At 39.5% G+C, this 14163-nt stretch overlaps 1 protein-coding gene across 1 annotated transcript in view; it reads right to left on the bottom strand.

The window, feature by feature from the left end:
• Window positions 1-14163, bottom strand: part of nsun2 (NOP2/Sun RNA methyltransferase 2) — a 47763-nt gene that overhangs the window by 22141 nt on the left and 11459 nt on the right. The window contains exons 7-14 of the mRNA XM_069914192.1: window positions 11842-12037; window positions 10575-10649; window positions 9317-9447; window positions 7113-7186; window positions 6625-6755; window positions 5916-6012; window positions 3173-3297; window positions 458-550 (exon numbers count right to left, since the gene is read on the bottom strand). Of these exons, the coding sequence (XP_069770293.1) occupies window positions 458-550; window positions 3173-3297; window positions 5916-6012; window positions 6625-6755; window positions 7113-7186; window positions 9317-9447; window positions 10575-10649; window positions 11842-12037 (922 nt within the window). The remainder of the gene's footprint in view (window positions 1-457; window positions 551-3172; window positions 3298-5915; window positions 6013-6624; window positions 6756-7112; window positions 7187-9316; window positions 9448-10574; window positions 10650-11841; window positions 12038-14163) is intronic.

Here is a 14163-nt window from a genome sequence, read left to right as displayed (position 1 = left end):
TGGTGAGTGATGCAGTAAGTGAAAATCCTCTGTTCCCTGTGTTCTTTCTGTTTAAAGTTCCAAAGTAACTGGGTGAGCCATTTCCCCTTTCAAATTGGCAAGTTTTTATTGGGTTTGCCTAGAATTCCCTTTCAAATTGCATTGTAAAATGGGGTTAACTGGATAATTTACTAGGTTGAAGACCCAGGTACAGGGCTATTTGAAAGGGCCGAACCAGGCAAGCCTGGTCAAAATCTACACGGGCCACAAACTTACCTCAGAGGTGGTCAGGGTTAATAGTTTAATTTGACAATATTTCACCAAAACATCAATTAGCTTTAGCACATACAAGCTACAAGTAAATGAGACAGATTAAAAAAAATACACAGACACACACACAGAATTCTCTAAAGTAGGATATCATAATTGGTTACAGCTATTCTTTACGATCGGATAACCATATTCAATGAACTCTTACATAATTGGATGGAATATTGGATCATCTTCATTCAGGAACACAAATGGATCTTCTTTGAACCCAAACAATTTCATTTTCTTTGATGGTGGTGGGCTGAAGCATAAAGGTAAAATAAATGTTTGTGTAACAAAATTGAAGAGGATTTTTGTATCACAATTCATTTTTTTCTAACTTTGAATGAATGATCACTATTTAATCAGAACTATACAACACTAGAGCAGAGAAATTGGCCCCTTCGGCCTTCTCGTCCGTGCCAAACCATTTTTTTCTGCCTCGTCCCATTGACCTACACCTAGTCCATAGCCCTCCATACATCTCCCATCCATGTACCTGTCCAAATTCTTCTTAAATGTTAAAATTGAGCCCGCTTTCACCATTTCAGTTGGCAGCTCATTCCACACCCCCACCATTCTGTGTGAGGATATTCCTCCTCATGCTCTCCCTAAACTTTTCCCCTTTCTCTCTTAACCCATGTCCTCTGGTTCGTATCTCACCTACCCCAGTGGAATAAAGCCTATCTACATTTACTCTGTCTATCCCCCTCAATTTTAAATACCTCTATCAAATATCCCCTCATTCTTGTACGCTCCAGGAAATAAAGTCCTCACCTGTTTAACCTTTCCCTGTAACTCAGTTTCTGAAGTCTGGGCAATATCCTCGTAAATCTTCCCTGCCGTCTTTCTAACTTATTGATATCTTTCCTGTGATTAGGTGACCAAACTGCACACAATACTCCAAATTTGGCCTCATTAATCTTATACAACTTTAACATCCCAACTCTTATATTCAATACTTTATGAAGTCTAATATGTCAAAAGCTCTCTTTAGAACCCTATCCACCTGTGACACCACCACTTTCAGGAAATTATGTATCTGTATTCTCAAGTCCCTCAGATCTTCTGCACTCCTCAGTTCCATACCATACACCGTGTATGTCCTTTCTTGATTTGTCCTTCCAAAATGCAACACCACACACTTATATGCATTAAATTCGTGATATTTTTCAGCCCATTTTTACACCTGGTCCAGTTCCCTCTTCAAGTGCTGAAAACCTTCTTTGCTGTTCACAATGCCTCCAATCTTAGTATCATCGGCAAACTTGCTTATCCAATTGACCGCATTATCATCCAAACAGCAATGGTCCCAGCACTGATCTGAGGCACACCACTAGTCACAGTCCTCCAATCTGAGAAGAAAACATCCACCATTACTCCTGGCTTCTTCCATCCAGCCATTATTGAACACCTAGTGTCTGAACATTTCTGACCAACTTCCACGTGGGACCTTGTCAAAGGCCTTCCTAAAGTCCATGTAGACAACATCCACATCCTTTCATTCGTCATCTTTTCTGGTAGCCTCCTTTAAAAACTGTACAAGATTGGTTAAACACAACCTACCTCACACAAAGCCACATTGACTATACCTAATCAGTTTCCAATGCCTTCCAATAATTTACCTACTACTGACATCAGGCACCAGCCTATAATTTTCAAGGTTACTTTAAGAGCCTTTTTTAAACAGAACAACATGAGCTACCTCCAATCCTCCGGCACCTCACCTGTAGCTAAGGACATTTTAAATACCGTATATTGTAGTGTACAAGTTGAGTCTTGAAACCCTCAAAAAGCACACAAAAATCAGGGTTGACTTATACGCCAGATACAAAAATGAGATCTGAAGTTCAAATAAAAAACCCCACTCAACCTAGATTCAGCGTATATGACAACTTGAAACACCAAAAAAGAACCCAACCTGCAATAAATTTTCTTGGAGCAGCACAGTTTCTGGATTTCTTGGTCACTTCTATTACTTTTAACTTAAAACTCACTTCATACTTTCCACGTTTTGATGGAGGCTCCATGATAACAACCACCTTCCAACAATGCCCAACAACTCGGTCAACACATTTTTTTGGGGTGGGTGGGGGGGGGTCAACTTATATGCCCGATATATGATAAAACCATTAAAATGAGGCTGAACATGGGGACCCGAATTAATTGAAGGTCGACTTGTACGCTGAAACATATGGTAATTTTTGCCAGACCACTTGCAACTTCAACACTAGCCTCCCTTAAGATCTGAGGGAATATCCTTTCAGACCCTGTGGATGTGTCCACCCTTATTTGCTTTAAGACAGCAAGCACTTGCTCCTTTTTAATCTGCATGGGTTCCATGACCTCACTGTTTGTTTTCATTACTTTCCACTACTCTGTACCTGCTTTGTGTAAATCTGATATAAAAAAAACATTTAATATCTCCCCCACTTCTTTTGGCTCCCATACAATGCCGACCACTTTGATTTTCAAGGGGACCAATTTTGTCTCTTACTATCCAGCCAGAGATTTGATCACCATTCATTTAAATAAATTAAAACAATTAAAATAGCTATAAATTCCAATAGCATGCAAACTTAGAAGTATTTAAGAATGAGGATTTAAACCCAAAAGGACTATATGAAAAATCCTGAAGGAAATCAGAGCTAAAGAAATCCTCCTCAAATGTTCTTTTCTCTCACTACAAAAGCTAATTGCCTCTCCATCAGATGCAAAGTTGACACGTTATCAGAGATTCAACTGGACAAATTCACATCATACTACTTTAGCACAGATTGCCTGATCCTTAAACGACCCAGTTACTGTGTTGTTTGTTCTAAGCAGTACTGAAAATTAACAAAAGTAACACTTGATAAGTTTCACACACCAGCGTCTAACTTACCAAAATGTATTATCCTTATTGGTTAACAAGTCTTCACCATCAGTTGCTTCAGTTTCATCCACTGCTGCAGATTTTTCATCAGCACCTTTAACCAAAGGATGTACCACTGCTGCTTTCTGTCTTAACTAAACAAAAGCAGACACGTTAAAAAAAATGATGACTAAATTATTTTTTAACTGATAAGTATCCAACCTCTCCACCTTCTACCCTTTTAGATGAGCCTAGAGATTCCATCTCCTTATTTTTGCTTGGTTACAGCAAAAAAATCCATTGAGCCCTACTGATCAGCAAACTCACTTTTCAAAAAGAAAAAACATTTCACTCAATTCCTCTTTCCAACCCCATTTCTTTTTATATACTATCGTTTATATATAAAAATAACCCCAAATTTTCAATCAACTTAAGACATCTACATTCAAAATGATAGCAAAGTTTGTTTGGAATGAAGCATGAAAGTCTGGAGATGCCGTGAATGTAGTGGAAAACACCAACTTGAAGGAGGACTCAGGCCTGAAATATTGATTATATATCTTTACCTCCTATGGAAGCTGTGAGACCTGCTAAGATTCTCCAGCATTTGTGTTTTTTAACTATGTTTATTGTCACATACATTGTGACAATATACATTAGTGATAACTTCAAATTATGATTGTAATAAAAAGCTCCACCTTTAATATCCTATCTCCAGTCAAAAGTATTATTCTCTCTCACCCTGGCCGTCACCCTTACTAATAAGGCCTCATAATCACTACCATAATGAAGAGATAAAACAGACAGTCGGTTTCTCTCCTGAATCATTTAATTTCCACAATGAACTACTGAACACTGATATAATCTTCCAAAACTGCTATATCAGGGTCACCTTAAACTGTCCAGTTCCATTAAAATTCAGTCTCCTCCACCTTCATTCCCAATTAGAAATGGGAAGAATTCATGAATTTCTTTACCACTAATGGAATGATCATGACTTCGTACTCTTCTCCTGACTTTCTGGGCACATTTTCTTCCATTTATCCTATTTCACCATTCAAAGTTCAAATTTATTGTCAGAATACATAGATGAAATCACATACAACCATGGAGATTCTTTCTCCTGAGCGTCAGGCAGAATTTCTTCTTATTGGTAATTGTAAACTTCACAAAAGATATGCATACAAATGAAAGAAATGTATACAACCAAAGGAAATGTATACAAATTGACAGCAAATACTGAAAAAATTATAAATAATGTGCAAATTAAGAAATCTTAAATGAATCTGTGATTGAGTTAGTTGTTTAGGAGTCTGATGGCGGAGAGTGGCAACTGTTCCTGAACCGAGTGGTACGAGTCTTGTGGCATCTATATCTTTTTCCTGATGGCAACAGTGAGAACAGAGCACAGGCTGGACTGGTGTGGATCCTCGATAATTGCTGCTGCACTCGAATGGCAACGCTCCATGTAGATTTTCTCAAGGGTGGGAGAGTTTTGCCTGCGATGTACCGGGCTACGTCCACTTGTTTTTGTGGGGATTTTCACTCAAGAGGTATTGGTGCCCCATACCAGGCTGGGATGCAGCCTGGCAGCACACTTTCCAGATCAGTAGAAGTTTTCCAAAATTTCCCATGTCATACCAAACCTTCGCAAACCACTGAGGAAATAGAGGTGATGATCTATTTTCTTCATGATGACATTAGTATGTTGGGTCTTTAGAGGGTCTTATGGTAGTGATAACCAGAAATTTAAATTTGCTCACCCTCTCCACCTCTGATCCCCCAATCATCACTGGATCGTACACCTCCGGTTTTCCCTTCCCACAATCAGATCCTTGATTTTGGTGACATTAAGTGAGCAGTTATTGCTTGTGCAACATTCAGCCAAGTTTTACTGAGCGCTCACTCGTGCAAACTGTGTACAGCACTGGCTAAGTACGCAGCTCTGTAGTGCTTTGGCACCTTTGTTTTTTTTCATGCCCACTGGAAATCTGTTTGAGTTCCACTTCCTGCTCTCTCCACACAACTCCCACTAACCCATTGACCACCCAATTGCTCTTCCTATTCCAACACCTGCATACGTTGCTGAAGCTTCTCCCTTTCAAGGTAATGTTTCATTCTACATCAATCTGCGAATACTGCCTTTCTTCTGAAAGCCAAACATTGACCTTCACCAATCACAAATACTTTCTTCCTCTCCAAGAGCTCAAACAAGTGTCGGTATTATTAAAAACACTCCGCTTAGATCTCTCCAATAATAATTCCACCCCTTCTTACAGTACCAACAGTTGTGGCAAAAATACAATTGTTATAAAATTAATCTGTTTCCCCCTCACCCCCGCGTCCATATCAACCTCCTTCTGGCACCTCTCACATTTGACATCTTATTCCAATACTAAAATCATGCAGGCGAAGTAGGAATTGCATTCACCCAGCTCAACTCCATTCTAACCAGCTGTGGCCAGATTGTCATCAGCAGTGGCACGGTCTGGTTTCCCTATTGCTAGATGATATACAGTCTAAAAGTTTTATCAGTTTATCCATAAATCTTGATGACACTCTAATGTCACTTTTCTTGATGAACTCCAAACTATAAATTTATCCGATTGTCTGATACCCAACACTGACTGCCCAGAAAATTCCTTTAAACATTAGTAAATCATAACTGCAACTTTTTGCATGATAAGGAAGGGCCATCTGCTGACCTTCTCAGTGGATCAGTAAATACTGGATGGAAGAGTGAAAAAAATATTGAAAGAAACCTCAAAGTTACCTTTGGTTCCCGCTTGTTCCATGGCATTGGAGCCTTTTTCTCCAGAACAGCTACGAAGAACCCTCCAGTATTCTGATGATGAGGTAGGATCCTAATGCTGCAAGAAATTGAATTTTGTACAAGGTAAGTGACATTTCACTATGGCTCTGTTTTCTATCATGGGAGCCCAATGATTAATCAAGACAAAGACAAATACTGAGACAAAAAGTGCTCAAGAACTGCTTTCAATCAAAATGCCAAAAGCAAGCAAGTAGAGTTTTAGATATTATGCCAGGCACAAAAAAGACATTTCACTCTTCTGTTCAACTTTAGTTTCTTTTAACATAACATTGTAGTCCAAAATCTAATTCAAAAATTTACACCAAAAATATTAATGTACTGGGAAAGCAATTTTAAAATATTTCACAAAAATTGATTCCACATAGTCCCATATTTCAGCATAGTTTTTATTTAATTTACATCACTGCTGTATCACATTTACTTTAAAGCAATGACAAGATTAACAATACCGATGAGAGGAAACCCCCCCTGGTAATGTGGTTTCAGGCTTTTGCTAATCATGGACGTGGCCAAGATTAGTTGTAAGCTCAATTAAATTAAGAGACATGAATTAGGAGGTACCATAATTGAATTAGCCAAAATTTTACTTTCAAGTTTAAAACTTGCACAAATTGCACTCGTAGCATTGTAAGAACTGGCCAGAACTAACCATCTTTCCAGATTCATTACTTTGAGCTTTTGAGGGTCTTTGATTGGGAACATTGTATGGCGTATCTGTGTGTGTTTGTTCTCTGGCACATCTGACCACTCAGCATACCAATGACCTTCTCTTGTCATTACCTGACAGCAAATAGATTTTATGATCATACAATTGAAGAAAAATCAACACAATGTGTGAACTAATACAAACTAAAAGACAAAACCTCCACTCTCATTTTCATATATTTATTTCTAGTTTCCCTCCCAACACCCCACTGTCAGCATTGTCAAGGAAACAACATTACAACTGAGCATATACAAGTCAATCAAGAATGGAATTTAAATTTAAGCCTTCTCATCAGTGGTATGCCTTTGATTTTCAATTAGCTCAGCTTTAGATAATGAACCAAGCTTCGATAGCTTAGAAAACAAAATATAATTTTGCTTTAAACACTTTTTGGATGGGCAAAGAAACACTTTTCAGATCAAAAGAATTACCTTCCATGAAGTTAAACCAGGCATCCGCTTCAACCCTGGCAGTTCAGATGAGACGTCAACTAACTCAAGAGATCCTACAACAAAAATTGTCATGTGGTCAATTTTCATTTGAATAAGCAGCTGTTTTTTTTAAAAAATCATCTTCAAGCGTGTGCTTTAAGTTTTTTAAAATCTGTACTTGGAGGACAAAATTGGATATCTACCTACAAAATCTGACAATACTAATAAATTAGTTTAACCTGAAGGTTCTCTTCCCTTATCTCAATCTATCAATGAAAAATGCAATTAAAAAAATTGGATAAAAATATAATAGTCAGACGAACATCACTCAAAAAGGTCCTTTAGCCCAACTTGCCTACGTAAACAAAGTGGCTTTCTCATTTGCTGGCACTTGATTCATTTCCTCCAAAACACTTCCTTTTGTTGCACCCGTCACCTGCCAAAATAGCTTACAGGTCACATTGCACCTGCCTCTACCACTTCCTTCGGCACCTGCCTCTACCACTTCCTTCGGCACCTGCCTCTACCACTTCCTTCGGCACCTGCCTCTACCACTTCCTTCGGCACCTGCCTCTACCACTTCCTTCGGCACCTGCCTCTACCACTTCCTTCGGCACCTGCCTCTACCACTTCCTTCGGCACCTGCCTCTACCACTTCCTTCGGCACCTGCCTCTACCACTTCCTTCGGCACCTGCCTCTACCACTTCCTTCGGCACCTGCCTCTACCACTTCCTTCGGCACCTGCCTCTACCACTTCCTTCGGCACCTGCCTCTACCACTTCCTTCGGCACCTGCCTCTACCACTTCCTTCGGCACCTGCCTCTACCACTTCCTTCGGCACCTGCCTCTACCACTTCCTTCGGCACCTGCCTCTACCACTTCCTTCGGCACCTGCCTCTACCACTTCCTTCGGCACCTGCCTCTACCACTTCCTTCGGCACCTGCCTCTACCACTTCCTTCGGCACCTGCCTCTACCACTTCCTTCGGCACCTGCCTCTACCACTTCCTTCGGCACCTGCCTCTACCACTTCCTTCGGCACCTGCCTCTACCACTTCCTTCGGCACCTGCCTCTACCACTTCCTTCGGCACCTGCCTCTACCACTTCCTTCGGCACCTGCCTCTACCACTTCCTTCGGCACCTGCCTCTACCACTTCCTTCGGCACCTGCCTCTACCACTTCCTTCGGCACCTGCCTCTACCACTTCCTTCGGCACCTGCCTCTACCACTTCCTTCGGCACCTGCCTCTACCACTTCCTTCGGCACCTGCCTCTACCACTTCCTTCGGCACCTGCCTCTACCACTTCCTTCGGCACCTGCCTCTACCACTTCCTTCGGCACCTGCCTCTACCACTTCCTTCGGCACCTGCCTCTACCACTTCCTTCGGCACCTGCCTCTACCACTTCCTTCGGCACCTGCCTCTACCACTTCCTTCGGCACCTGCCTCTACCACTTCCTTCGGCACCTGCCTCTACCACTTCCTTCGGCACCTGCCTCTACCACTTCCTTCGGCACCTGCCTCTACCACTTCCTTCGGCACCTGCCTCTACCACTTCCTTCGGCACCTGCCTCTACCACTTCCTTTGGCAGTTCATTCCACATACTAAGCACTGTGTGTATAAATATTTCCCTGCTTACCTTAAATCTCTGCCTTTTAGTTTTAGATTCTACCACCCAGAAAAACAGACTATGACCACTTACCGAAATTGTGTTCTTCATTTTATATACCTTGACAAGCTCACCCCTTTGCCTCCTACAATCCAAGGAGAGAATTCGCAGCCTATTCAACCTCACCTTGTACTAAATCCCACCCTTTCCAGCTTAATGTCGTCCTTCCTGTAGCTGGGTGACCAGAAATGCACACAATACTCCAAAAGTGGTTTCATCAACATCTTGTACAGTTACAAAACAGCATCCCTGATTCTTTACTCCGTGCCCTGATCACAGAAAGCAAGTCTGCCAAACACATACTTTACAACACTGTTATCACCTTCATGGAAATGAATATTTTTACTTTTAATAAGAGTGGAGTTAAGAACTTTTCAATGTGTCTTCTTTTGAAATATCCCACACAGTTTTTAGTTAAGCTTGAATGCAGAATTTTAGGCTGCATGTATTCCATTTGACTTAATAATAACAATCAATAATGATTTCACAAAGAGTACTTTTACAAAACATCCATTAAATACTGGAAAAGCTCACCTTCACTCTTCTCAAGAACAGCTGCTATCACAGCTTCATTTTCAATAGGATTCAGAGAACAGGTAGAATAGACCATCCTTCCTCCAACAGTCAACTGTTCCACACCACGGACTGCAATTCTTTGCTGTAAACTTGGACAATAGGCAAATTAAAAGGCAATTAAAATTTTCCTCACACATTGCTCCAATAAATCAGATCTAAACCAACAATTAAGGATCAACATGCAGAGCTTTAACAAAATCCAAAATGGATTATTATTTTTGATGTTGTAAAGGCTTCTTTAAGTAGATAAGGGTCATAATGAAAACCAGATGCTCCTGAAGGGTTGTATGTGGATGTCATGCATGTACTCTGACAATAAATCTGAAAACACCTGCAACCACATTTGAAAAGTACTGTAACTGGTTGATTGTGAGCACTTCTGGACAGAAACAATATGACAAAAATAATATAAAGAGTCTACCTCCACAGGTTATGAAATGTCCAGTACTAATAAAGATGTCCTACCTTCCACTGGACTGAAGATCAGGAATACTTCCATCTTTTACTCAGAAGGCGAACAATATTTTAAACAAGGTGAAGTTGTTTACATTTTAATTGTCCGAACCATCTTTGGTTGGTGTTGGTGCACTTTAATATTTATATCAAAAATTTATTTTTATAACTTGCACACCTACAAAACCCAACTTGTTATTGTGACAATTCTACAGTATTGCTTTAAATTATACATGGAGTGAATATTTTGATCAATGACTGTATTAATTCATTCCCATTCAGTCCACCTTACTATACCAGGGAGGGAAAAAAAATAATTTAACCAAATATTTCTAAGTAGTTCTGAAATATGATGAATGGTCTTCTAGACCTTGAGAGAGTATAGTTATGATTTTATATATCCAGAACAGATAACTGCATTTCAAAAGGAAATATACAATTTGTTAACCAATTTCCATTTGGCACATTATCACACATTGCCAATCCACTGGATCAATTTAATGCAATGTATCGCATTGATCAGCAATTTGTCTCAATTACATGAGACAATATCAATTGCATTACAAAATTCAAATTAACTCCTGATAGTAAATCTGCAAAAATAACTAACAAGACAAAGAGGCAATATTTCCCATTCTACACCCATGCTAGATCTTAACAGTAGCTGGAATTAACTGTTTTAAGAATATATTGGATTGAAACAACAGAACTTTTAGAAATAGAGGTGGAGGAAACAAGTTGCTCCTCACATGCACCTGCTTACCCATGCAACTGTAGACTGTTGCTAGTTGTCCACTTTTGCCACACATCAATATTCTTTCTTAAGGTTGCATCTCCACTATAATAATGAAGAATATTCTCAAAATTCAGAAAGATTTAATAGACATGTACGTACACAAGGTACAAATTAAAAACTTTCTCAATTTGCACTCATTGAGCAAGCAACAGCAGAAAATACAATGAGAAAGTCATGCACTCACAGAAAGCTTAAGAGGCTAGATTTTTTTTTAAATGCTATGCAGCCTAATGCAACTTTCATTCCATGAACACTAGGTCCACCACCTTGAAGTTCACAGCTCCAAGCCCTTGCAGCGTTCCCATCCCGACCACCCTTTCAGCCAATGTTCCAAACCTCCTCTCCCTTCTGGAAGGAAAAATTCATACCCTTTCTATAATAACTTTTAATTTAAGCCCCTTTTTATAATTCTTCAATGAACAAAAATAGACATTTTGGTCTATTTTGATCATTCAGGATTATACACACCCTGATTAAGTAGAACCTGAGCATCATCTATTCCGAAGAAAATGCCTGCCGACTCAACCTTTCGCCATCACTAAAAAAATTTCCAATCTTCATCCTTGGAAATTTCTGCATCAACTCCAATTAATAATTTCTTTCCTGTTCTGGCCAGAACAAAGTCCACCTTCAAGCCTAGCCTAAATGCACGGTATATAATTCAAGCAAAACCTCACTAATCTTGTATACTATGCCTCTGCTTGTAAAGAAAAAAATCTTGTGTGATTTTTCAAACAGATTATCTATATGATGTTTAAGGAATTCAATGGAATGAAGAGGCATAATTTAGAGGAATGAAAACTCTTCATCAGCACAGGAAAGTCAATGACAGGGACAGCATTACAAGTGTGGAGTTTTTGTTCCCATCACCTTGAAAGTTGTAAGTAATGTGCTGAATCTATAAAATTCTCCCACACTTGCTATTTGACATTGTTGGTTCAGTTTGATTACACTTTCAAATTCCACCATCTTAAGAAAGCATGTGTTTGTAACAGACATATCCAATTTTGAAGCATCATAAAAAAAAGTACAAACTACAAAGTATGCTTGAAGTACCTTTCTCCAGAACAACAAAAAAGATCTACAGAGATAGTTCAGAGAGAAATAAACCATTACTGGGAATAAGTAGACATGAACTGTAAAAATAATGATCAGACTGAATATTTAGCTACACTGTAAATATCTTTCTCAGAAACTAAGATAAATTTAGTATTGACTCCATTCACAAAAATACCTGCAGGGAACATCACATAAAATGCGGTCATAGAAGAGAATGTTCCTTTGACCATCACCGTCGACCATCTGTAACCTTGGAATGTTTGACGCATCATGATTAACTACCATAATGCAAGGGCTGTGCAAGCGCTTTGATTGATGAACCAACAGGTAACAACGCTTATTGTCCACATCATTGGCAATGACAAAACCCTCTAAAACAAAGAAAATATCAGTATAAATGGCAATAATAATCCAATTTTTCCTTGGCATATGTTTGAAAATAAGAATCGTGAGCAGTTTATTCAATGTTTTACTAAGTCTAGCTCCCTTGACTTTTACAGACCTCATACATTTTCAAGTACATTATTCCAGTATCAGATTCCAAATGAGGAAGGTTTCTACATAACAAAAAAAAAATCTTATAATTTAAACAATCTAGTTGATATAAATTCTGGTCAAGCAGCATTAGTGATGAGCAAAGGAATCATAGACCGTTTCTCCTCTGCTCGACTCCCCTACAGCACCTGATAGCCTAACATGCCTGTGATTGTCTGACTCAGAAGCTAAGCAGGTTCAGGACTGGTCAGTACTTGGAGGGGAGTCCACCTAAGAACACCAGATGCTGTAGGTTTCTATGAGGGGCACTGAACAAAGTGGCAACTATCTGTCTGCCTTATGGAGACAAAGGTTAAAGAATTTCATGTATGTTGCGTTCTAAAGGTAGTATTTACCCACCCCCACCCTTCCCTACAACTGAACCCGCTCAACCCACTGAGTTCTTCCAGCATATTGTTTTATTGCCTCTGAACCCAACGTCTGCAGTCTCTCTTGTTTCCAATCTTAACACTTGCTTTGAATCACCCTAGAACAGATGCTCCTCGACTGCTATGGAAATTATGATCAAGCTTAAGACTATTGTGACAGAGTATACAGAGTATATAGATATGTTTTTGGGAGATAAATTGGAAAAGGTTTGTTAGAGTAGGTTACATACAAACACTTTAAAACAGATCCTATTTGAAATACTGGAGCTCAGCTAATGATAGACATATCGGGGCCTCAAAGCTTTTGCATGAGTTTTGAAGAGTGCACAAGAGACTTCACTAATGGATTATTGTTTACAAAAGGCAACATATGAAATTGCTTGTTGGAGCCGCATATTGTCTGGAAGTGAACTTGCTGTTCTGAGAGGGTCATGTGGTTTTGCAAGCAGAGAGAGTCAAACAGGCTTTTCTCTCAGAGAGGGACAGAGATCAGTTCTGCAGTGTTAAAGCCTGCAGACAGCAGCTGGGTCTGGAACAGGACAAACTCAAGTTTGTGGAATGCCCCATTTTGGAAGACGGCCTGGTCAGAGCCCTTGTAGTTCATGCAAGAGGAGAGGACTGGCTGTCTAATGTTTCACTTGGAATAGGAGAAACAAAAAGGAACTCGCTGGTGACCTGAAAGAAAGAGGTTATCATCTGGAGAACCCTGAAGGGACGAGTTTCATCAGCAAGGCACTGATGTGACTGATGGGAGTACATCAGCTGTGGATGTCCTGGAACAACAAATCTCTCTCTGAAAACCGACAAGAACCTTCCTGTGTGGTAACCATTTACCTTTCAAGCACCAAAGCCTGGTGAACTTTATAAATGTTAAATTCTGTGCACAATGTAAGAATTGCCTGCAATCAGTGAACTTGGAGGAATGAGAAGTGAGAATGGACCGTGAACCAAAGAACTTTTCTGAACTTTCACACACATTACATGCACGTGTGCTTAGAATTAGAAGGGGTTTAAGTTAGGTTAAGTAAGTCAATAGTGATAAGTTGAAGTGTGATTCTGTTTTCATGTTTGAAGATAATTAAAAGCAACTTTTGTTTAAGTTACCATTTGTCTTGGTGAATATCTATTGCTGCTGGGTTTTGGGGGTCCTCTAAGCTCATAACACTATCCATAAATCACACTTCCCCAACTGCACTTCATTGGTTCTGCTCAATTTTATACATTTCCATTAGCTCTAACATTGACCTCCAAGGTCCCAGAACAAAATAAATGCTAATCTTTCTTTTATGATCTTATGCTGCCAATCAATAAATGATCCAAAAACATTATACACTTTCCTGAAAAGCACAATCTCATAAGCTCCATCATGAATTTTCAATTGCATTATTCTATCTATATATATTTCTGGACAGAAATGATATTGTTAAATCTTTGCGAACGTTAAGTGCCCACACACTCAGTAACGTTGACAGCTGGTGAGCCTTGGCACTGAGCCATACTAGTTATTAAAAAGTTGTTTTGTGAGAGCAGCAGGGTGCCTGTACTGAAAAGCACCCATGTAGCCATGCCAAAGT

Source organism: Narcine bancroftii, chromosome 1 (assembly GCF_036971445.1).
Source record: "Narcine bancroftii isolate sNarBan1 chromosome 1, sNarBan1.hap1, whole genome shotgun sequence".
Lineage (NCBI taxonomy): Eukaryota > Metazoa > Chordata > Chondrichthyes > Torpediniformes > Narcinidae > Narcine > Narcine bancroftii.
This window is presented reverse-complemented; position numbering and strand designations above follow the sequence as displayed.